Source organism: Camponotus vicinus, unplaced genomic scaffold (genome assembly GCF_025532165.1).
Source record: "Camponotus vicinus isolate PSW18456_S1 unplaced genomic scaffold, iyCamVici1.0 SCAF_2, whole genome shotgun sequence".
Classification (NCBI taxonomy): domain Eukaryota; kingdom Metazoa; phylum Arthropoda; class Insecta; order Hymenoptera; family Formicidae; genus Camponotus; species Camponotus vicinus.
In genome coordinates, this window is record NW_028141956.1 from 20074858 (window position 1) to 20099252 (window position 24395).

Consider the following 24395-nt stretch of genomic DNA (forward strand, 5'->3'; position numbering starts at 1 on the left):
CAATGCTTTTTTACCGAGCTCGATACGATAATTATTCGCTGAGCTGCAAATTGAAGAAGAAAAAAGAGCGTTTTTAATTAAATTCGGAATAACTCAGCGAAAAATCATCGTATCGAGCTCGGTAAAAAAACATTTTAAAGATAACACTCCACACTTTCACGAGCATTTGGTCTCATTGGGCTGCGTTACTTGATTTACGCCGTGCACCGTCCCAAACTCGATCCTTTAATAATCAATTTTACATCCTTTCACTTCCTTATCCGCCATTTTGAAAACAATGGCTGAGCATAATTGCCACTTAAATATTCTTAAAGTGGACATTACAGCCTTCATTTTGTTTTTTTAAACATATTTTTATCATCATTATTTACCAAGTTATGATCATTTAAAATTTGATGAAATTTTCTCAAATTTTAGGTGTACCGCTTTTTTTGCAGGTGAGTGTATATATAAATATATTTATAATACATTTTCTACCTAAAAAACATCGAGGTAATAGAAATATATTTCAAATTTCGAAGATATGGGTCCCTCCATCGCCCATTCTCGTGAGAACGCAACCACAATATATATATTTTTTTCGTCTCTCCGATTTTAGATTGCAAACGAGACATTTGCATTGAGGCGTTTTTTTCCAACGTGATATTCATTGGAATATCACAATAAATTTCCCTGATATAATGATAAATTTTTATCATTTTGGAAAAGGCAATAGTTTATTTTCTGCTACAATTTTAAGGAAATGTTGCCTCATATATTCCACATCAATGGAATATTTCTCATTACAAGGGTTTCCTCCTAAGGCTATAATTGTAGCGAAAGCTACAGTATATGCAATTAGAAATTAACTATATTATATGGTACAATAGATAATATTTTAACAACATAAATATCTTATATTTTATAATAACCAGAGCGCACATGTAAATCGCATCTGATGTGAAAAACAACCAGTTCACGAATAGATAGTCTGTGGCATAATATATCTCCTTTTAATAACCAGAACGCACATGCAAACCGTTTCTGGCAAAAGACATTTTTAAAAGCAATCAGTACACGGATATACCGTCTTTGGTATAAAATATCTTTTTTAATAACCAGAACGCACATGCAAATCGTTTCTGGGAGAAGATATTTTTAAAAGCAATCAGAACATGGATGTACCGTCTCTGATATATAAAATATCTTTTTTTAATAATCAGAGCGCACATGCAAATCGCATCTGATAAAATATTTTTAAAAACAACCAGCCCACGAATAAATCGCCTCTGGGATAAATATTTTTTAATAAGTATTTTTTAATTAATAACTAGAGCGCACATGAAAACCGTATCTGGTAAAACATGATCTATACATGCATATATATATACATATACAGGGTGTATAAAAAGTACCGGGACGGTGAAATATCTCGAAAACAGCATTTCAGAAAAAAATGTCAGATAAAAGTTGTAGAATTTCAAAAGATCTATTTACTGGCGCTATGAGTTTAACCTTGGGTGGAGTCGTCAAGGTCAGAGCAAGGTCACCTAGAATTTTTTAAATGGGACCCCTTATTTTTTATTACATATTCTTGTAGCTTATCTCGAGAGCTTTCCAAAACACTATAATAAAGTATTTTTTCATTGAGTACTTTTCGAGTTATGAGGTTTAAAATAATATCTTAATTTTATATAAACCATAAAATATCTAGTAAAATATTCATTTTTCGATTATTTTACCTTAATACTTTTATGTACAAAATAATGAGAGAAATCAATTGGTGTAAAGAAAACACATAATTGTTTCGAAAAAAAAATGTAATTATTATAATGAAATAAAGGTCCGTTAGATAAAATCAATAAAAAATTAGTTAAAAGGCTACAAGGACCAACGCAATGGTGGAAATATGCAAAAAATAATAAAACGGTTATTACAATAAAATAACCATATAAAAATGTTTATTTAATTTGAACATTCTCTTAATCATTTTAATGTTGTGGAAAATAAGAGAATCAATAACAAACTAAAATGGATCGCTAAAAAACAGCCGGATTTCCTTCGTCCTAACGTACCTCTTATCAAATATTTTTGTTCCGTCCCCCCCCATCCTCCCATGAATCCTTACAAACGAAAGTTAAGATCTTTTACAGGTTCTTGCCCTCATGAACAGCACCCCCTTCCCACATTTTCCTTCTCACCCACTCCTCAACCTCCCTCTCATACTCCTTTTAATGTACATATTAATCCCAAGAATTTTCACATGAAAGATAATTTATCCCTTGTTAATTCGGTTAATAACAATTGGTTTGTAAATTTGTCCAAGACCGATATTCCTCAGGAAGTTCAATCCCTCTTACAATTGGGAGAGAAATTTTGTTTGCGTTCCCTTCCTAATTCGCAACATTTTGTATTCGATTTCATTAAAAATATTGAACATAATATCTCCAGTTTGGATCGGGAAACGGCTAACAATATTAGATGTTTGTCAGTCCAGACTCTTAATAAATGTCTATTATCCCCTCCTCATTTTTCAGATCTGGACTCTCGTTTGCTATCCTTAACTAAAATTACAAAAAAATTCCTTTCCGACCATCCTGACATCATTGTCACAAAAGCCGATAAGGGGAATGTAACTGTTTCTCTTGATAAGACCGAATATTTTGACAAGATGCATGACCTCCTATCAGACCGGAACACGTACATGGTAGTGAACCGCGACCCGACGAATAGAGTCATCTCCCAGTTGAGGGAGTTGTTACAGCGTTGGCGTAAAAATGATTACATCTCTAACGGTACTTATAGAGCGCTATTGAGTACAGATGGGATCTTACCGCGTGCCTACGGACTGCCAAAGATCCATAAGAAAGATTGCCCGTTACGTATCATCATCTCTTGTATTAATAGCCCTCTTTATTCGCTAGCGTCTTTCCTTCACAACATGTTAGACAAAGATTTACCTAATCCGAATAGCCATATTGCGAATAGCTTTGAATTGATTAAAAGACTTAACAATGTGTTCTTAGATGATTGGTACGATTTGGTCTCATTGGATGTGGAGAGTCTTTTCACTAATGTTCCATTAGATTTGGTTATTGGAGGAATTGCAAAAAGATGGCATTTAATTAAAAACAACATCAACATTCCTTATAAAGAATTTTTGATTGCTTTAAATCTTATTATGGACTCCACCTACTTCCAATTTGACAATGTCATATATAAACAGATTTTTGGCATTCCCATGGGATCTCCTCTCTCCCCGATCTTAGCGAATATTATTATGTCTGATTTGGAAGACAGAGCAATTTCGTCTCTTCCTGTTTCCCTTCCCTTTTATGTTCGCTACGTTGATGATATTGTTCTTGCTGCTCCTAAACAATACATCCAACATATTTTCCAGGTTTTTAATTCGCTTCACAATAGACTACGGTTTACCATTGAATATTCAAACAACAACAGTATAAATTTCCTGGACACAACTATCATAATCAACAATAACTATATTGAATTTAATTGGTATAGGAAACCGACTTTTTCAGGAAGATTTCTATCATTTTTCTCACACCATCCTCTGTCACATAAAAAAGGAGTTATCATTGGATTGACTGATAGAATTTTAAACTGTCACATCCACGGTTTCATAATGAGAATTTTTCTTTTATTATTTCGACTTTATTAGGCAATGGTTATCCTATTAAATTTATTTTTCACACTATTTCTCAAAGATTAAAGTTTTTAATCTCTGACGTGAACAATAACGAAACTGCTCTCACTCAATCTTCCTCCTCTCTTATTCCTTTCTTCACCATTCCTTTTTCCTCAAGTTTTCCAAGAGGTTTTGTTTCCAACATCAAGAGTTATGCGAACAGAAGATTGGCATATACAGTCAATAACAAATTAAAATCCCTTATTAGACTGTACAAGGATCCGGTATCTAAATTCCACCACGCGAATGTCATTTATAAAATTAGTTGTTTAGACTGCGATGCTTCATATGTGGGGCAAACTAAAAGGAAGTTACTGACCAGAATTAAAGAACATCGTTCTGATATTAATAAATCTTCTGGTTCTCTCTCAGTTGTGTCTCTTCATAGATTGAACGGACATGAGTTTGATTGGGAGAATGTTTCCATTTTGGAGGAGGAACCTAGATATAAAAAGAGGCTAATTGCTGAGATGTTACATATCTCTGGTCAGAACCATGGCCTTAACATTCAGAGCGATACCGAATTCTTGGATAAGATGTATTTGCCCATTATAAAAAAATGTTCGCAGTAATTATTTGAAATTTTTTCCTTCGTTCTGTCTTCTTTCCTTCTGTGACGTTTTGTTCCTCTCCTTCCTTTCCCTTCTCTCTCTCTCCCCCTTCCCCCCCCTCTTTTTGATGTTTCGCGTTCTGTGCTATATGTGATCCCCATGTGCCTCAGTTCGACTCTGTTGATTGGAACGTTAAGTTGTGCTTAACTTGCTCTCCCTTTGTGTTCGATTTTTTGATTTGAGATCACTTTCAAATTTAGAGACCGGTATGTGATTTTATTATATTAACTTTACTCTTGCTTTATATGAATGTTTCTCTTAAGTAGTTTCCGGATTGTTTGTTAAATTATTGCTCTGTCTTGTTTTTCTTTTTTAGAGTGTCAGATTTTTAAGCTTTTACTCGCACATATTTGGACCATCAAGTTTCCAACTGGTCATCGATTTATGCATCTTTGACTGTTTTTTCTTTTGGAAATGGTCATGGACCTGTATGTGGGTTTTCCTTCCGGTTTTTTTGGAGAGGATCATCTCGTTTTTAACGGTATACTGGTGGTATGCGGTACGAGCTTTCGGGTTTTCTGTGGTGATACGTTAATGCGATGCGTTCTTTCCTTTTTTGTGATTGACGGTTTAAATTTTCCGTTATTGTACATATATTTGCTTCCGATTTTTTGACTTTGCGTTGTTCCGAAACTTATTTACATTTCTCCTATGACCGTTAATTTTAATTTTATCTTAATGTTTATTATTCTCTTTGTTAGTCGACATTGAAAAGGATCCGAATTGGATTGAAACGCGGCGTTTGTCATGTTCAAATTAAATAAACATTTTCATATGGTTATTTTATTGTAATAACCGTTTTATTATTTTTTGCATATTTCCACCATTGCGTTGGTCCTTGTAGCCTTTTAACTAATTTTTTATTAAAAATGTAATTGTTAATTGCAAATTACATTTTTTCTTTCGGGGGAGCTCCATCATGCATAAAGTCGACGTGTCATTGCTTGTATTCAGGAAAATGGGTAACATTTTCAACATTTATTGTAACATACTCAAGGTCACATTAAAACCAAATGTAAATAAGCCTAATTAAACGATTGTCGTCTACAATAATTAATCCTAAATTTTTCCTTGTGTAAGTAATACAGCTAACAGTATTTTCAACATAACTCCTGAAATAAGCATTTCCGCAGCTATGTCCATATAACATTTTTTCATTCTTCAGGTGTGAGGAATATCTCCTTAAATTTTTGACATAACTTTTTAGAACAACCTGTATAAATATATATATATTTCAAACCAATGACACCATCTTATGGCCCCCTTAAAGTCAATTAACTTTTGTTTAAAACATATCTTTCTTCAACGCTTCGTTTTTGAGATATTTCGCATTATCAACTTAAATGGGACACCCTGTATATATACACACGCACACACCCGTGTGTTTGTGTGTGTGTGTGTGTGTGTGCGGACGTATAAAAGTAATGCGAGAGTTACGTGAGGAAGCGAGAAGGTAATAAGAACGAGCGAAGTAACAATAAGAGCGAACGAGATAGAAATACCACGAGCAACGAGGACTCGAGCTCAAGAATCGGATTTTTCTTGCATACTATTATTTTCCTCTCGCTCGCATCTATTATTGTCTCGCTCGCATCTATTACTGTCTTGCTCGCTCCTATTATTGTTTCGCTCGTTCTTGTTACTGTTTCGCTCTCGATTCTTGGGTCTGCTTATCTTTTCGAGCTGTCTATCACGATTGTCAAGTGTGACGGAGAAAGCAAGAGCATGTGTAGAGAGAGCGAGCGAGATGACCTATCATCAAAGAGTTCCGAAGTCTCTTACAATCGGTTTCTTCGCTTCCTCTATCCATTCGCAATTCACGAAAATGTAAACATCTTATAAAATAAAAATTGAAACTTTTATTTCTAATTTCATCGATTTGAAAATAATTTTAATGAATTAATAAGATTTTTACGATTAAAATGATATCAAACACGATGTAAATCGGGTAATTTTTAATTAGTCTGATAAAAACAAATTTTATAATAATATATTTAACTTTATGCGATTTATGCGATTTATATCGTATTTGATATTATTTTAATCGCAACATTCTCATTATTCTATTAAAATTACTTTCAAATGAATAAAAAATGCATTTTATTTTTTGACATATATTCATGAATATTATAAATAAAGTCTCATGTAAGAGACTTCGCAATGTTCGACATCGGGAACTTTTTCGTTATTTATAATAATTTATGACTTTAAATTATCATAAAATAAAAATTAAAACTTTTATATTTTATTTGATCTTTTTTTTTTATTAAAAGGGATTAATAAAATTTTTGCGGTTAAAATGACATCGAACACAATATAATTCGGATAACTTTTATTTATTATATATTATATAAATTGTGACGTGACGCCTTTTGAGCTCTGTCACAGTAACCCCACCGGGGGGGGGAAGCGTGCGGAGGGTCGTCCCTCGCACCCGAGGGGGAATCCCCTTATCCGATCCCGTGATATATCTTTTGTAGGAGATTAACTTTAAGAGAGCAAAGAGCGGCAATCTGAGCGAGCGAGCAGTAAAGTGATGTACAGCAAGCTCCCGGAGGATGCAGTTACCGAAGAAAGGAAGAGAGAGTCGGACCGATGCCTCCAAAGAAAGGTCACGTATCGAGATCCCGCTCCGCTGCTATCCATAGGTAATCGTTGTATTAATATCCGCTACTTTTAGAGAAACAACGACGGGGAAGCCCGGACGAAGGAACGATCAACACTCTCCCAGGCTGCAGACTGAGGAGAGGAGATGCATCCGGAGCCGGACGAGGATACGGCCTGGCCAGCCCAACACGTCCGAACTACCGAGAACATACAATCATCAAAGATACCGTCAACGTTGGATTTTGGTTCCTATCGAAGGACAACCCGCAATACAGCAGGACGAAATTCGAGGGGGCGGAGAATATCGATCCCTTCTCATCGAAAATCGACAGGATGCGCGGAAAATCGGCGCGGGACTCGAGGGCCTCGAGGAGCATTTATCACAAGTCACTGTTCGGCGAGCCGTGATAGCAAAGAGACGATCCTCCGACTCAAGTGCGATCACCGCGAGAGCCCAGCAAGGACCCGGATACCGCAGCGAGATTGTAAGCCGCCGCTCAGGTAGCCGTAAAACTGTTCCCGGATACAGCTGGCGTCGTAATTTTCTTGATATCGTCGCAGGACCTTATATCGTTATCGAATTGTCGTAGAAGCCTTGCGCGCTTTTCTCGCGTTTCGTTGCCGGACGCCGGCTGGCCCCGGGTATCGCGGATTTGTCCCTCTCGGGGGTTCGTCGCCGACAGTCGTATACCGTAGCGTTCGTGCCGTATCGTATCGTACCGTTTTGTTCAGTATTTTGTTATATCGTGGCGAGGAGTGTCGAATTGCGCTTCTTAGGGTGGTCGCGAAATTCCGACTTTCGTATTGCGTAGAGAATAACGGGATTTGCGTGAGGTCGTTCTTCGCGAGGGCTACCGTATATCCGAAACCTACTCGGCAAGAATTGTACAATTTGCAAAATCTCTGTTTAAAATTTACGTCCGTTACCGTTCGTGTTGTTTGAGATCGCATGAGGGTCGAATTTGTTTTCGCCGAGAGCGAAAGGTCGAGAAGATACCGAACAACATTGCGAGATAATACTTGTGCCCGCTGACGTGGAATTTCCGTTACTTATAACCGTCGTTACATTTGATTTTTTTCCGTGAATTACCTGTTGACTTTGCTCATCGCTGTTCGTGAAATTATATTCGTCATCGTTCCGATCTCATAATTATCTGTTAATCGTGCGTATTATATGTATTTGTTTCCGTATAGATAATAATCGACTTTCGTATCGTTCGTATAATTCTGATGTTTCTTTTCTTTCGAAATTTATATTATTGATCTCGTTACTTGCGTATCTTCTACATTTAATCTTTTCTATTTTCCCCATACCGTTAACCTTTTTTATTGTATTCATATCGTCTTTATTATATACTTTGTCCATACTATAATTGTTAAATATATTTATAATAATACTAGAAGGAGTGTCGATCATTTCTCTCTCCCGGAAGTTATTTAGCGCTCTCTCTCTAGCCTACAAAGAATCCTGCCCCTCTGCCCTATACTGAGCTCTGGGTTATCGAAATCCCTTTCGTTACCGTAACGATATCGTGGCGCGGGAGACCGCGCCTGGCGCCCAATATCGCTCTTCTTCTCGGGGAGCTGTGAGATACCGTACGCTAACGTATTTTGATACCGTTTTTTTTCCTGTAAACAAGCTATTTTCTCTATCGGCTAAAATTGCACGCCGCCTCCTCCGGATCGGCGTTCTCGAGGCGGACAAAGGCGTTGCAAAATTTTGGCGCCCAACGTGGGGCCCGACGCCGTGTGGAAGTACCGAATATAATACCGAAAAGTATTTAGAGAGAGAGAGAGAGAGAGAGAGAGAGAGAGAGAGAGAGTCAACCCTTCTTTTCTCTAGTGATCGACATTTCAATGTTGTGTCTTCGTTAATGTGTTTGTGCTGTTAAATAATTTTTTTTTCTCTAGTGCAGTGATTGTTGGGGTAAGTTAAGATACTGTGTATTGTTCAAGTATTGTCATGGTGTGTGTTTCCGTAGTATTATCGTCTATCATAATTTAAGGCTCTGATAACGACCCTGAAATTTGTGTGCTCCGTATATTAAGGTTACTGAATACCGCTGCCGGATCGTCCCCTCAGAGAGAGTTTTTTTCTTCGCTCTCTCTCATTACAGGCGATCGGCGCCGGCACGAGGTAAACACGTGTTAAGAGCGGCCGACTCGAACGGCTGTTTCAGTCCGCGTGTCAGTTCAAGCCTCATCGGGACCTCGACGAATTTTTTTTTTCTTTTTTCTCTTCTCGTTTCCCTTTTAGGATACCGTAAATTCCCGTTATGTTTAGCCGTTAAAATTGCGATCATATAATATTTATTTTCGTTTCTTTTGCCGTTTTGAAAGGGGGTTACCTACCGTTCGATTACCGTTCTGACTGTTATTCATAATTTAAATTTACGTACTTTCCGTTAGTTACTTCGACGGTCTTGTGTGGTGTTTCTTTTTTTGCCGCTGGTGGCTCTTACTTCTAGTCTTAGGGGGCAAAATAATATTATCTCTGAACTAATATTTGGAAAGCACTGTTGTTCTCTGAACCTGTACGACCGTGCCTTTTGTTAGCGAATAATAATAACGAGAGAGTTTTGTTTTGATTTCTTATATTCCCTTCTTTCTTCTAACGCGTTTCGCATTGGTAATACCGGGTTATTCGTGTAAAACTTCGTTCGTTGTTAACTTCTTCCGTTTTCTTTCTTTTATTTGATTATATACTTCAATTTTTTTTCTTATTTATCTTTATTTTTTGTTTGGAGCCTCTCGTTGTTCATATGAGGAAGGATAGCGATCCCCATCAGTGGATACATAATTTGAATCTTGGGCAAGCGCGTCGACATTTGGCGGATAGAGGGTTGAGTGTCCAGGGAATATTGCCAGTTTTGCGCGCGCGACTCCTCCGATACGAGAGAAGCGTGAACGGAGAAGGTGAGGAAGACGAGGACGCGATGTCTAGAGGAGAAAGGAGACGCGAGCGCACGAGACCTATTGGGGGAGGGCGCCGCGACTGACCCGAAAAGCCCCTTGTTATTAGGAGGACCAGAAATAAAAGTGGATGAGGTCGCGGGGAGAGCTACCGATTACCGTCCGACTCAGCGCGCACATACGGCCGCCCAACCGACTAATTCTCGTCCGAGACGAGCGTCTACCGCGGAAGCCTACAACTTAATGCGGAAATGGAATCTGCATTTCTCGGGAAAGCGGGGTAATGATGCCGAAGCTTTTTTATTACGCATCAAAGAAGCCCGCGCGATAGTGCCAATCACCGATGCCGATCTTTTTAAGTGTCTGCCCTTGTTTTTATCGGAAGTCGCGTTATACTGGGTTCGACTGGAAAGCGAAAACTGGCGGAATTGGAATGATTTCGAGGCAGCGTGGAGAGCGCGATTCGGGGATCCGGATTATCAATACGCGCTCCGCGACGAAATATTTCGACGTACGCAGGGGGAGCACGAAACTGCGGCAGACTATTTGACTTGCCTACGGGCACTACTTGGTCGGATGATGCCTCCCTGGCCGTTAGAAGAGCAATTAAATTTCGCGCATCGAAACATGTTACCGCGCATGCAAATAGCAATCCAGGAGTTCAGAGATTTCGCCACTCTAGAGTACCTAGCTACACGCATAGAAAGAAGCTTCCTGGCCGAAAAGAATTACCGACCCCCGTTACCGCCGGTACAGTCGATCTTTCCGGATTTGGCCTACCACGCCCCGAAAGGAAAAGCCAAGAATACCGCTACCGCCAAAAAGAAGGAAAAGAAGAAGCTGGCCAAAACCCCAACCACGAATACCGCGCAAAAGGACACCGCGGCCGCTACCGTTACCGAACCCTCAACGAGTGCTACCGTAATCCCTACCGCTAGTACATCAGATACCGTAAAGTGCTGGAATTGCGATAAGACCGGACATCGGGCCCGCGGATGCACGGAACCGCGACGGAAATATTGTTACCGATGTGGGAAGCGCGACTTTACAGTACAGACCTGCCCTACCTGTTCGGGAAACGCAAACCGGAGCCAGTAGAAAGGGTCCCTACGACTCCGAGCCCAGAAAGCGAGACCCTGATTACCGTACAAGATACCGTAGGGGACGATACATTACTCCATTCGTATGTTACCTTAGAAAGAGAGGAGTTGCTGCCGCTGCGGTTCGTTAAAATCAAAATACAAGAAAACACTTTCGCGGCCCTCGTGGACTCGGGGTCCAATCGAACCTTACTGGGCCGTGAAGGAATAAAAATTATCCGCGCGTTGGGAATAAACACCGAGAGAGACAGGGGGAGACAGATACGAACCGCGAATGGACAGATCGCCAACAAGGAGGAAGCTAGGATACCGATAGAATTAGAAGGTCAGTGTCGTGAAGTTACCGTATCCTTGTTACCGAATTTAGCGGTGCCGTATACTTTAGGATTGGATTTCTTGACGAAATTCGGGATAATATTAGATTTGGACGCCAGCGAATGGGGTTTTGTCAGAGCACCACACAAGAGATACCGTCTTGTTACCGAGGAAGGTACACGCGAGACCTCTTGTTGCGGGCTATTGGAATTAACACCCGCACAAGAGAGGATATTGGAAAATTTTTTACGGACGTTACCGAAATCGTCGGAAAGTCCCGGAGTTACCGAACTTACCGAACATAAGATAGACGTAGGTACCAGCCCATCGATAAAGCAACGTTGTTACTTAGTATCGCCTAAAGTCCAGGAAGCTATACGAGCGGAAACCGACAAAATGCTTCAAGCAGGAATAATAGAGCCGTCGTTTAGCGAGTGGTCGAATCCCATTGTAATGGTGAAGAAACCAAACGGAAAGTACCGCTTTTGCTTGGATTTTCAAAAGGTCAATGGCGTATCGAAGAAAGACGCATACCCGCTACCGAATATGAACGGGATCCTCGACAAATTGCGTGCAGCTCGTTACATCTCGACAATTGACTTGAGTCAAGCTTACTTCCAGATACCGTTAGCCAAAGAGAGTCGGGAGATTACCGCGTTTAGCGTTCCCGGAAAGGGGCTATATCATTTTACGCGAATGCCATACGGGCTTACGGGAGCGCCGGCAACTTTTCAAAGATTATTAGACCGCTTAATAGAGCCGGAAATGGAGCCACACGCGTTCGCATATTTGGACGATATCGTGATAGTTACACCGACATTCGAAGAACATATGGCTTGGCTCAATAAAGTGCTGGATAAAATCACTACCGCCGGATTTACCGTCAATCCGGACAAGTGCGAATTTTGCCGTTCCCAGGTGCGATATTTGGGATTTATAGTGTGGAAAGAAGGGCTAACGGTGGATCCCGAAAAGACACTGCCGATCTTGGAGTACCCTGCACCGCGAAATATTGAACAATTGCGGCGGTTTTTAGGCATGTCCTCGTGGTACCGCAGATTTATCCCACAATTCGCGACCCTTAGTGAGCCATTGACGCGGCTTCTGAAGAAAGGCAAGCGCTGGGAGTGGGGGGATGATCAGGGTCGCGCCTTTGAACAAATAAGGGACCATTTAGTTACCGCACCGACATTGACATGCCCGAATTTCGAGATACCGTTTGTTCTGCACACCAATGCCAGTTCCGTGGGGTTAGGCGCGGTATTGACGCAGACCGTTGAGGACGAGGAAAGAATAATAGCCTTTGCAAGTCGAGCTTTATCAGACCCCGAAACAAGATATTCCGTTACCGAACAAGAATGTTTAGCAGTTGTCTGGGCAATACAGAAATTTAGACCATATTTAGAAGGATACCGCTTTACTGTCATTACCGATCATAGTAGCTTACGTTGGCTACACAATTTGAAGAACCCTACAGGAAGACTAGCGAGGTGGGCGTTAGAATTGTTAGAGTATGATTATGAGGTGATTCACCGGAAGGGTGCCTTACACCATGTGCCCGATGCGCTTTCCCGAATGTTCGAAACAGATAATACCGAGGATACCGTCCTGGCTGCGACAAATTCCGCGCACGTGACTACCGCTATAGATACCGTGGATTTGGCGAACACTACCGACAAGTGGTACCGAAAGAGATATAAGGACGTAATAACGACTCCGGAGAAATACACGCAATGGAAGGTGATAGAAGGGCGACTATATTTTCTGAGACCGAAACGCGTAGTTTCTGAGATAGTAGAAGATTTAGATCGTTGGAAGTTGGTGATACCGCAGGAATACCGTAGGGAGGTTTTGAGGGAATCGCACGATATGCCGCAAGCAGGCCACTTGGGTACCGAAAAGACCTATCAGCGTGTTGCCGTTTCCTATTTCTGGCCGAATCTGTTTCGTGATGTTACCGATTATATCCGGCAATGCGATTTGTGCCAGCGGACTAAGGTCGAGCAAGCGAGCCCCGCGGGTCTCATGGGTCGTCGCATCGCGGATGGACCATGGACTGCCATAGCGGCCGATATTATAGGCCCGTTACCGCGCAGCAAGGCTGGATTCCAGTACCTTCTGGTCATCCAGGATCTTTTTACAAAATGGGTGGAATGCAAAGCCCTGAGAGCCGCGACAGGTCCAAAGATTACCGAGGCGTTAGAGGATCTGGTGATATCCCGATGGGGCACCCCGAGGTTCCTGTTGACAGACAACGGGACTGAGTTCATCAATAAAGTGGTGAAAGCATTCGCCGAGAACCGACAGATTACGCACACTACCGTGCCCCCATACCACTCACAGGCTAACCCCGTTGAACGCGTAAACCGAATTCTAAAGACAATGATTATCGCATTTATCGAAAAAGACCATCGGGAGCGGGACGAACACATCTCAGATTTTCGTTTCGCGTATAATACTGCCTGTCACTCATCGTTGGGAGCGTCTCCCGCCTTTTTGAATCTCGGACGCGAATTGGAGCCAGTACATTCATTGGGCCGGCGCAGCCGGGGGGTTACCGAAATTGAACTGGAGGATACCGTGAACTGGGCGGCCCGAATGCAGAAGATGCAGGCCCTACGGGAATGGGTTCTCGAGAGTTTGGACAGGGCTTACGAGAGACAGGCCTCGAGGTATAACTTGCGTAGGCGGAAACGTACTTTTAAAGTAGGAGATCTGGTCCTAAAGCGTCAACACATTTTATCGTCGGCGGCTCACAATATAGCCGCCAAGCTCGCACACAAATTTCAGGGCCCGTTTAAGATAGTGCGGGTGATCTCTCCAGTGATATACGAGTTGGAGCAGCTGGATGGGTCGCCCGCCGGGAAAATCCATATCCAGGATCTAAAGCCATACCACCTTCCTGATACCGACAATTAGATGCCGAAGAACGTCATGGATCCAAGAGCGATGCGGAAGCTTTGGCGAGAGTTCTGGTCGCGTCACCGGTCCGTCTGGGAGCACATCGAGTTCCACGATGAGGGCTTCTGGACGGACCTGGGGGACGTGGCCATGCAAGTCCGGAGGGCCCGCTGGACCACCGAGGGGGCCGTGGTGCGGGAGTGGCCATCGACGCGGGATGCCCCGGCCCAAGCGACACCCGAGGAGGGGGTGGCCAGGGCCACTCAGACGAGGCCCCCCCGAGACGACCGGGGGGTCCCCGACACGACCCGCGCCGCGGGAGCGAGCCTCATCGCCCGGGGACAGCGCCGGGTCTGGGCCGCGCCGGCTTCGCCCCGAGTCAGCCGCGGAGCGTCCCCCGCGACGTGGACCGTGCGGGGTCGGGTGTTGGAACTGCGGTTCCCCCCGACATCCGTACGCGGAGTGCCCTCTGCCCCGTACTTTTTTTTTTTTCATGCGGGGAGGGAGGTGAGAATGCGTTTACGCAGACTCGGAGGGCCGTCCCCCCGAGTACTGCTGGACTCCAGGGCTGATGGCTCCGACTACCAGCTAAACTCACCCTCCGGATGCACTGGAAATTTCCTCCTCTCTAGATAAGGAGTGTCGAAGGAACCGCGTCGCATTTCTTCTTCCACATCCCTAACTACTGCACCATACGTGCCCTTCCTCTTCTTCACGGCCTTTCTCCCTTCCTCGCTCCTTTTCATCCTTCCGTTCTCTCCACCTCTCATTCTCACTCCTTCCTCTTTGCATCCTGACATGCCTTCTTACCTCTCTTATCTTCCTAACTCTATTCAAATCCTGACTGCTTCATTTCTAATTCTAATTCCGTTCTTTAACCTTTAGTCTTTATTCTTTATTCTTTAACTTTAACTCCCCCTGTCCTGTTCCTCTTCCGCTCTTCTCCTTTTCTCAAGTCTCTCTCTTTCCTCCTTCTCCCTCATTATATCTTCCGCAAATTCTTTCACCGCTCGCCATTCTTCCTTTCCCTCGCATAATGCTTTCACTATGTTATTTAAATCCACTCTTCCTTTAATAATGTTTTTCAATCTTTCTCTTTGCAGGTGCCATTCTACGCATTCCTCGATCGTATGCTCCGCTGTGTCGACCTTGCCCTCATTGCAGTGTGAGCACAATGCCGAGTCCCTCTTCTGGATCCTTTGAAGATAGGAGTTAAAACAGCCGTGATTGGTAAGTATTTGTGTTATATGATAACTTAACCCTCCATCCTCCCTGCTCATCCATCCTTCGTAGTATTTTTCTATCGTCTTTCTTATCTTTTTTCCGGGTAGGTCTTCCCCTTTTATTCTTCTCCTCCATTTCCTATACATATTTTCTTCTTCTTCACTTCTAATTTTCTTGTCTTCGTCCTCGTCCCATCTACTTTCCAGCTTCGCTTCTCTCGTCCTCGTGTATATGTTTTTCCATTTTTCCGCTACTAGGACCCATGGGGGAGTTCTAGCTAACAGTATTGCCACCTCGAATGCGATTGTCCTGTACCCTGCTATAATCCTGGTAGCTATATACCTCTGTGTTCTCTCCAATGGCCTCTGTATCGCTCTATTCCTCGTAAACCTGTCTCTCCAAATCGGTGCGCCATACATGACCACCGATTGCACTATATTCCCGTAAAGCTTCCTCTTCCTTTCGCTTGGCCCTCTCAAGTTTGGCATCAGCCTACCCAATGCTCTCTTAATCCTAGTTACTTTCACCTCTATATATTTAAAATGTTCCGTAAAATCCAGTTTTGTGTCTAGGATTATTCCCAAGTACTTCATCTTCCTTCCTATCTCTATCTGTACTTTGTCTATTTTCATTTTATCTTCCTTTGGTGGTCTTTTTTCTTTCTTTCCATAGAATACTATCGCCTCTGTTTTTTCTGTAGCTACTTTCAATCCTAACGCTCTAATTTCCTTTATAACCCTGTCCGTTTGCATGCATGCCTTTACTTTCGCCTCCTCATATTTTTCAGCTTCTGCCAAAATTATCGTGTCATCCGCGTATCCAATTGCCACACAATCCTCTTCCATTGTTGCTTTCAGCACCTTGTCGTAAACTAATATCCATATCAATGGTCCCAGAACCGATCCTTGCGGGACACCTCTTTGAACTTCCGTTGTCTTTGTCTTTCCTTCTTTTGTTAGATACTCTATCTTTCTATCCGTGAAACAGCTGTACAGTATTCTCCTTAAATACGGTGGGAATTTCTTCCTCCTCATCATCAACCGTATTCTCCCCTATGGAATGCTGTTGAACGCATTCTCTACGTCTATGCTAACCGCAATGACTATCCTTCCTTCCTTTATTGCTTTCTCAACCTTGTCCTTTACCTTGAATAGTGCATCTATTGTCGACCTTCCTTTCCTAAATCCAAACTGATTACTTGATATTATTCCTTCCTTATCCTCCATCCATCTATTAATCCTGTCCGCGATTATTCTTTCAAAGCCTTTTCCTATATCATTGATCAGACATATCGGTCTAGCTTTAGGTAATTTTTGTCCTTGTCTATGTTCATTCTTTGCTTCCTTAGGAATTAGTACTAGGCCTGCTCTCTTCCATCTTTCTGGAAATTCTCCCTTCCTCATGTATGCTGTAAATATTTCCCCTGTAGCGTTTTTTCCGGCACATTCCTCCACATTTTTCGTGCGATTCCGTCCGGTCCTGGCGCCGTATTCTTTCTCGCCATTTCTTTCCTAATCACTCTGTGTACTTCCGCGACGTTCACATCCCACTCGTCTTTCCATTCCCTTATCACTATTTCTCTTTCTCTCTCTCCCTCCTCCGTCTCTCTTGGAAATAATTTATGGATCAATTGTTCCAATACCTTTTCTTCTAGAGTTTCTGACATTCCCACAGCCGAGCTCCGCAACTTATTCATTACCAGTTTGTATGGTATGCCCCACGGGTCCTTGTTTATTTCCCGTAGTAGTGCCTTCCATGATTCTTCCTTGGCTTCCATTATTTTCTTAACTAATTCCTTCTTTTTCTTTCTATAATCCCTTTCCTTATTGTTTACTTCAATTTCGTCCTCTTTAGTGTTTCTTCCTTTCCTTCTTCTTAACCTCATCCATTTCCTTCTATTGCTGATGCATTGTTTTCTCGTCTGATCTATGTCGTCGCTCCACCAGTGTACTTGTCTCTTGCTAGGTGTTTTCTTCGATCTTGGTGTGGACGTGTCCGCCGCTTCCGTCATAACCTCTTGAAGCCATTCCGCTCCGTTTTTCTCCTCTGTAATTGCCTCCGCTCTTTTATACGTTTCACTCTTCCATTCCAAAACCTCCCCGAATAAATCCAGGTCCATTTCCTTTATCTTCCATCTCGAATGTTTGTTTCTCTCTCTCTCTCTTCCTATCTCCCTTCCTTTGTTGTCATCTACGCTAAAAGTAATATAGTAGTGGTCCGATAAAGACACCTTTTCCTCCTCGACTCTCCATGCTTTTATCCTATTTACTATGCGCGACGTCGACCAAGTTAAATCTACTATCGATTCCCCTTGGGGCCTCACGCATGTTGGTATATTGCCTTCGTTCGTTAAAACCATCTCCATACCCTCCATCCATTCTTCTAGTTTCCTTCCTTTATTACTAGTGAATTTCGATCCCCATAGTATCGCGTGTGCGTTAAAATCTCCACATATTATTACATTCTCTGTCTCCAGCATTCCTATATCGTTTTCCATTCTTTCCAATGCATCCTCAAATTCTTCTATTTTATATTTCGGCGAGATATAACATGCCACTATTACCATGTCATATAATTTTAATGCCACGAATTCCTCTCCATGCATAATCATTTCGCATTGCGTTCTTAAATTCCTTGTCTTCCAGTGAATTACCGCTTTCCCATCCTTACTGCTTATCCAGTTGCCATTCTCTGGAATGCACACGGGTTCCATTATTGCCGCCACCTCTATTCCTTCCTCTGACATGTACTGCTGCAGCATGTAATGTGCTCCCCAGCAGTGATTCAAATTTATCTGTATAACCTTAAATTTCATCTTCCTTTTCTTTTTCTTCCCTACCTTTCTGTTCTTCCCTTCTCTTTTCCTCTTTTTCTTCTTTATTCATTCTTGATCCTCCTTCTTCTTCCTTTCTTCTTATAGGTTGCCTACCTTTCTCTTGGATTCCTCTTATCCTACACCACTTTGAGCCTAGTCTATGGTTCGCTTCATAACTCTTCTCTTTACATACTATACATGTTGGGCTGCCACTTTCGCATACCCTCGCAGTGTGTCCCATCTCCCCGCAGTTATAACAACACTTTTCCCTGTCCTTTTCCGATCTACATGAATATTTCACATGACCGTATTCCCAACAGCGATAACATTGTATTGGACGTTTATCTAATAATTCCATCCTCACCGTGGTCCATCCCATTCTAATCCTACCTATTGCCGCAACCCTATATGCCGTCTGGATCGGGCATCTGATCCATATTAGCCCTAAGCCGTTCGTCATTCTTTTAATTTCTCCTACCTTGATACTATCTTCCTGACACTCTCCTATATCCGCTATTGTATATTTAACTTCTTCTTTAGTTGTCGAGTCGTCTATCCCTATAATTCTTATTTCCACGCTCGCTGTTGGTCTCGTTATTGCCACCTCCTCACCCTTAAACAATCCTTTAATTTCTCCGCCAGTTTGTTTGCTTTAACACTTCCTTGTTTTTCTTCTGGAATTTCTATGATAACCCCTCCATTTAACCCTCTTCTTATTCTCGTCTCCTCAATTCCTATCTCATTTAGTGAGATCTTCTCCCTTACCTTTTTTAGAATATCTGCGTAACTTGTTTCCCCTTTTTTTATCCTTATTGTCACAGCAACTGTCCTCGGTATATTTCTAAACCTTATCTTGTTCATAATATCTTTCCTATTGTCCTCTCGCTTTCTTCTCTCCTGTTCATTCTGAGTCTTTCCTCTTTTCTCTTTCCTACCTATGACTCTCGTCCATGTTTCCTTGGTTTCTGTCTCTTCCCTTGGAGGTACAATCTGTATATTACTGATTATTATTGGTTTCTCTCTTATTTCTCTCCCACCTTCCTCCGTGATTTCCTTACCTTCTTTTGCCAAGTTCCTCTTTCTCTCTGTTAATTTCTTTGTGTTTCTCTATTTCTTCTATCTCCTTTCTTTTACTATCTTTTTCTCTGTTTCTATTTTCAGGTTCAACATACTTCATCCCTGAGGGTCCTGGAGTGTCCTCACCTCTGGATGCTGGAGTTCCCGTTGGTGTCTTCATCCTCGTGGAGTCTACGGTAAGTATTCTCTTGTTTCTTCCTCTCAATACTGGGCTGTAAGTCGTAAGTATCTCGTCATAATTTTCTCTCATTTCTATTTCCGGTGGGTTTTGTCTCCTCCCCTCCTCCTTTCCTTTATCCATTTCCTTAACCATATTCTGGTCCCTTCTTGTTACTTCCCACAATTTCATTTCTAATTCCTCGTATTTTGTCTGTTTTGCCTCTATTTCTTGATTTTTCATCTCTTTCTCTCTTTCCCACATTTCTTTTTCTTTCTTCAACCTTTTTATTTCTGTGCTTAGTTCCATATTTTTTGTTTTATGGTATATTACATCTCCTCTTTCTTGCACTTTTTCAGTCAGGCATTCTATTATGCCCTTCATTCCCTGTATCCTATCCTTCATAATTCCGTTTATTCTGCCTTGAATCTTTGGACTTTTCAGCCTTGCTGTTTCTAAGTCTTCCAACACTAACATCGCATGCTGCTTTAATTTTTGTATTGTCAGTCCTTGGTACCCTATCTCTGTTTTTATCGTCTTATTTGGTAACTTAAAAGTTGTTTCTCCTGCCATTGCTTGTTTGCCTTTGCCTATTTCTTCCTGATCTTCCACTATTATTACCTCTCCTTCGCTTTTGTCCTCTTTTGTTTCCATGCCTCTCTTTACGTTCTGGCTTGCTTTCCTCTTCTTTCTTCTCATCGAACCTGCAGAGGATTTCGACATTTCATCTTCCTCTTCGCTTGTTTCTCTTGTCTTGAACCGTGCTCCTCTTTTCTTGCTCTGTGTCTTGGTTGCTTTCTTTATTTGTATCTCTTTTTCATCCTCACTTACCATTGTCTCGGTTCTATCTGTTTGTTCATTTTCTTGATCTTCAATGATTTCCTCTTCTCCTACTTCTCTATAGCTAATTTCTTTCCTATCTCGACAGCTTCTTTTTGACCTTCTGCCCCCTATGGCTTGCTCTTCTTCTGACTGGTTTCCCACTACTTCTTCAATTTCAATTTCGCTTTCTTGACCTTCTATTGATAACTCTTCCTCGGCGCATGTATCCATTAGTATTTCAGCGGTCGCTACATTCTCCTCCGACCCCGCTGGCAAGCCGGTGGTTGGCCCTTTCTGTGATGACGACGGGAGGGCAGCAGGGTCCACACCCCCCTCTCGCCGTCCGCTATGGGATCCGAAGCCCACTGCGGCCGTAACCTCTTTTTCGTTATTTTTCTCTTCCATGGTTATTTATTATAGTAATCTTGTCCTAACCGCGTTTGTCGCCATCCTCTTGATTGGCTGAATGCCACGAGGCACCCCTTGATTTTTCAAACAACTATTGTTTCCAATCCTATGTGCAGAATCAAGACCAATCTCCTCGCAGATAGCGCACTTAGGCTGGACTGCGCTACATTTTCCTATGACATGACCCGCCTGACTGCATCGGAAACAGGTTCCCGACCTGTCTATCTCCGCTCGACAGCTATTCTTAACGTGGCCAAAATGGCAGCATCGAAAGCACTGTACCGGGCGCTTCTTCAATAGCTCGATTCTTACCCGGGTCCAGCCCACTGTGGCAGTGCTTATTTCGGCTAACTTTACCGCTGTTTCGATTGGGCATTTAACCCACGCGACCCCCATTCCGTCTCTCATAAAATTTATAGCGCTTACCTTAAGGTCCTGCTGAGGGGAACCGCTCATGGCCGCCAGTGCCTCGTGTATTTCCTCCTTAGTTACCGATGGATCTATACCGCGTACTCGCAGTTCTCCAACCTCCACCGGATTTGCCACTTTGACACTCTCCCCAAGGGCTTTCGCAAGGTTGGAGCTTAACGAGCTGGCCAGCTGTCTGCCTTGAGGCCCGGGCACTGTTATGATTATTGCACCGTTCGTTGCTCTTCTAATGATCGTGTTCTCGATGCCGAGGTCTCTGAGAGATACTTTCTCTCTAGCCGACCGCAATATTTCTGCATAGGTCGCGCCACCCTCCTTGCTCGTAATCGTCACGACCGCCGGCTTGATAAGGCTTTTGCCAGTTTTAATCGCACTGACTCTACCACTGATAGAACGGTTATCACTTTTCGCACTCGGGGTAACAGGTACCACTGCCTTATCACTCTCCATCCTATTAGTTTCATAATAATTTTTACCCTTCCTTCCTATTTTTTCCCCCTCTTCATCTGCGGATGAGGGAGCAGAGGGAGGTACCAGTTGCCTATTTTCCATGATATTTATTCCCTTATTATACGGACTATATTGGGAGCTAACTCTAGAATTAGTATTTTTGTAGTAATTAACATTAGGACTATTTCTTCTCTCCTTACTAACATTATAGGTTTGGCTAAGCATCTTATTACTAATATTAAATCTATGCTCTTTATTTCCTAATTCTTTTATTTTTTCCCTTTCAGGTTCAGGCACTGCTGAGGTCCAGGACAATGCATCTTCTTCTGTGGGCCAATCCATCTTCCTATTTATGTAGGCCTCGTCCAGTGAACAGCCCGGCGTACTGTCCATAATTCCACGTCAGTTTCTAGGTAAGTATTTTCGCGTTTATACATTTCCTTTCTCCTTCCGTCCTCTAGCTTCCCTTTTCTTAGGTTCCTAGGATCTCCGCTCCTCTTCTCCGCAGATTGCGAGCAAGCAGACTTCTCGACAACAGTGGATGTGGAGCCCATGCTCTCCCTCAGCGATCGAACTTCCCTCGTCAGTTCAGAGATCATCCTTTTTAGTTGATTAATCTCCTCTCTCTGCCTACAATTATCCTGTTTAAGATCCACTATTTCTTTTTTCAGAGCCTGATTCTCTCTCTGCCATACTGAGTGGACTGATCTCTCCGATCTCTCGTTTATGATAGTGATCGTCTCCTCGTCACCTCCATCCATTCTAAGCTCCATTGTCCTGGCTTTGCTGACTCTTCTGTCACCGGTGTTTCCTTCACCTTCTATGTCACTATCCGGCGATTCCGAAGCCTTCCTCTTCTCGCTCGCAGTCCGGATGGATACCTCTAGGCTATGCGCCTCCATCACGTGAGACTCACCCTTGTTAGGATCCTTGTCTTGCTCAGCAGTCGCAGTTTGTGCTGCCGGGGCGCTGACTGAGACCACCCCGGCAGTGCCCTCGCTGGATTTCCGTCCATCGACGGTCGACCCGGCGGCGTCGGGCTCGCCACCTTGCCGGTCCCTGGGGTATCCGAGGGCCCCCTGGGACAGTAAGCCTTTTTCATTATCCTGAGACATTTCCATTTGTGTAATTTTTTGCGGCGAAATTCGAGCACCGCTGACTCTAGAGCTGTTGGTTGTTTCTAAAACCTGGGTCCGCTCAACCCGAAGGGAGTTATCGGATTCTGTGTGCTCCCTTTCAAAAGAGGACTTACTGTATTCAACAGAGGATAAGAGCATCATAGACGTGTCCTCTATCTGTTGCTCTATTTCTTCGAGCGCGTTCTTCTTATCCTCTATTCTATTGATAATACTATGTAAAACTTCTTTGGAGTGATCTATTTCTCGGATCATTCTGGTGTCGAGAATTATCTCAAGCTCTGGATCGCTTTCCACATCTTGCTCGTCTGTACAGTTTTGATTTCCTAGCTGGATGTGGGCGTCACTATTTGAAGGGGTAACATCTTTAACAGGAGGTGTCAATCCTCTTAAGATACTAATTTCCATATTGAGATCATTCTCACGCACCTCAGAGAACTTGATTTTGTGCAATAGGTATGTGCGAGCAAGGTCCATGTTTTGACCATAATCATAGAGGAGTTTGACGTACGCTATACATGCACGAATATTATTTATAAGAGCGATTTTGTGCTCTGCAATACTGCTGCGTTCAAGAGAATACAGATTGCGTATTGTACAGGAGACCAGGTCTTCTGGAGTAACCCTATCCGTCACTAACCTACGCATATACTCTTGTACGTCGATGATTTCTTCCATGATGCATCCAGCAATTACTATATAAGTTATTCGGATATAGAACTCCTAGCTGTATAAGATCTGAGTAGACAATTCAAACACTTAACGCCTTATTCCAAAATTCCGCGAAAGCTAACTAATTTTAAATCTACATCGCTATACTTAATTCTCTTAACTTAATATTATAGTCAACTTAATTAACCTTATATAATATCTTACATCTAGTACCGCCACCAATAAGATAATCAAATAATCAACAAGTTAACTAAAAGCTATTTGCGTTTCTAGGTGCGTCTGCACAGATCGCGCATGCTTATTTCCCTACAACTTAATGCGCAACTAAATTCTAATTCTAACTCTATAACTATTTTAAGAAGGACCTCTAGATGTTAATATCTCTAGTGCGCATCAACTACAAACTACAATTTTCTACTGCGCATCGCAATCAAAATTTCAATATTTCAATATTACAGGGGTACGGCGGGGATCCATCGGGCACTAATCCACCCAGTGCGCATCCGACCTAGCTCTCCCCGTCTCACTGCGCAGCGATTAATGTTTCTACCAATGGTGCTTCAAACCCAAATGCGCAGCGCAAAAGCAAATTTTTGTCACGCTAGTTGTCTCTCGTATCCTCCTCCAAGGATTCTATAAGTCTATGGTGGGTTGCTTATTTTATTTCTATAACTGCCACCAATAAGATATTCAAATAATAAACAAATAAATTAGAAGCTATTTAAATTTCTAAGTACTTCTGCACAAGTCGCGCTTACATATTTTCCCTACAAAAATACTGCGCAGCTAAATTCTAATTCTGACTCTATAACATTAAGGAGAACCTCTTGATGCTAGAATCTCTAGTGCGCATCAACTATGGACCACCATTTTCTACTGCGCATCGCAATCGAAATTTCAATATTACAGGGGGATGGAGGGCGCCGATTGGGCACTAGTCCACCTAATGCGCATCCAATTTAGTTCTCCCTGTCTCACTGCGCAGCAGTTAAAGTTTGCGCCAATGGTCATCACCCAACGATACCCTTATTGCTGGTGAACGCAACAGTAAGTCTCCTGTTACTCTGTGAAGC

At 42.3% G+C, this 24395-nt stretch overlaps 1 protein-coding gene and 1 long non-coding RNA gene across 2 annotated transcripts; one reads left to right on the forward strand and one right to left on the reverse strand.

Annotated features, from left to right (window-relative positions):
• Positions 1-4274: 4274 nt before the first annotated feature.
• On the forward strand, positions 4275-5077 carry LOC145967085 (uncharacterized). The gene is made up of 2 exons (XR_014437293.1): positions 4275-4502; positions 4613-5077. It is a non-coding gene; the product is annotated as an uncharacterized LOC145967085 (long non-coding RNA).
• An 11678-nt stretch (positions 5078-16755) lies between these two features.
• Positions 16756-18117, reverse strand: LOC145967146 (uncharacterized). The gene has a single exon (XM_083091808.1). The coding sequence runs from the start codon at positions 18115-18117 to the stop codon at positions 16756-16758; it is 1362 nt and encodes a 453-aa protein (XP_082947934.1).
• Positions 18118-24395: the final 6278 nt, after the last annotated feature.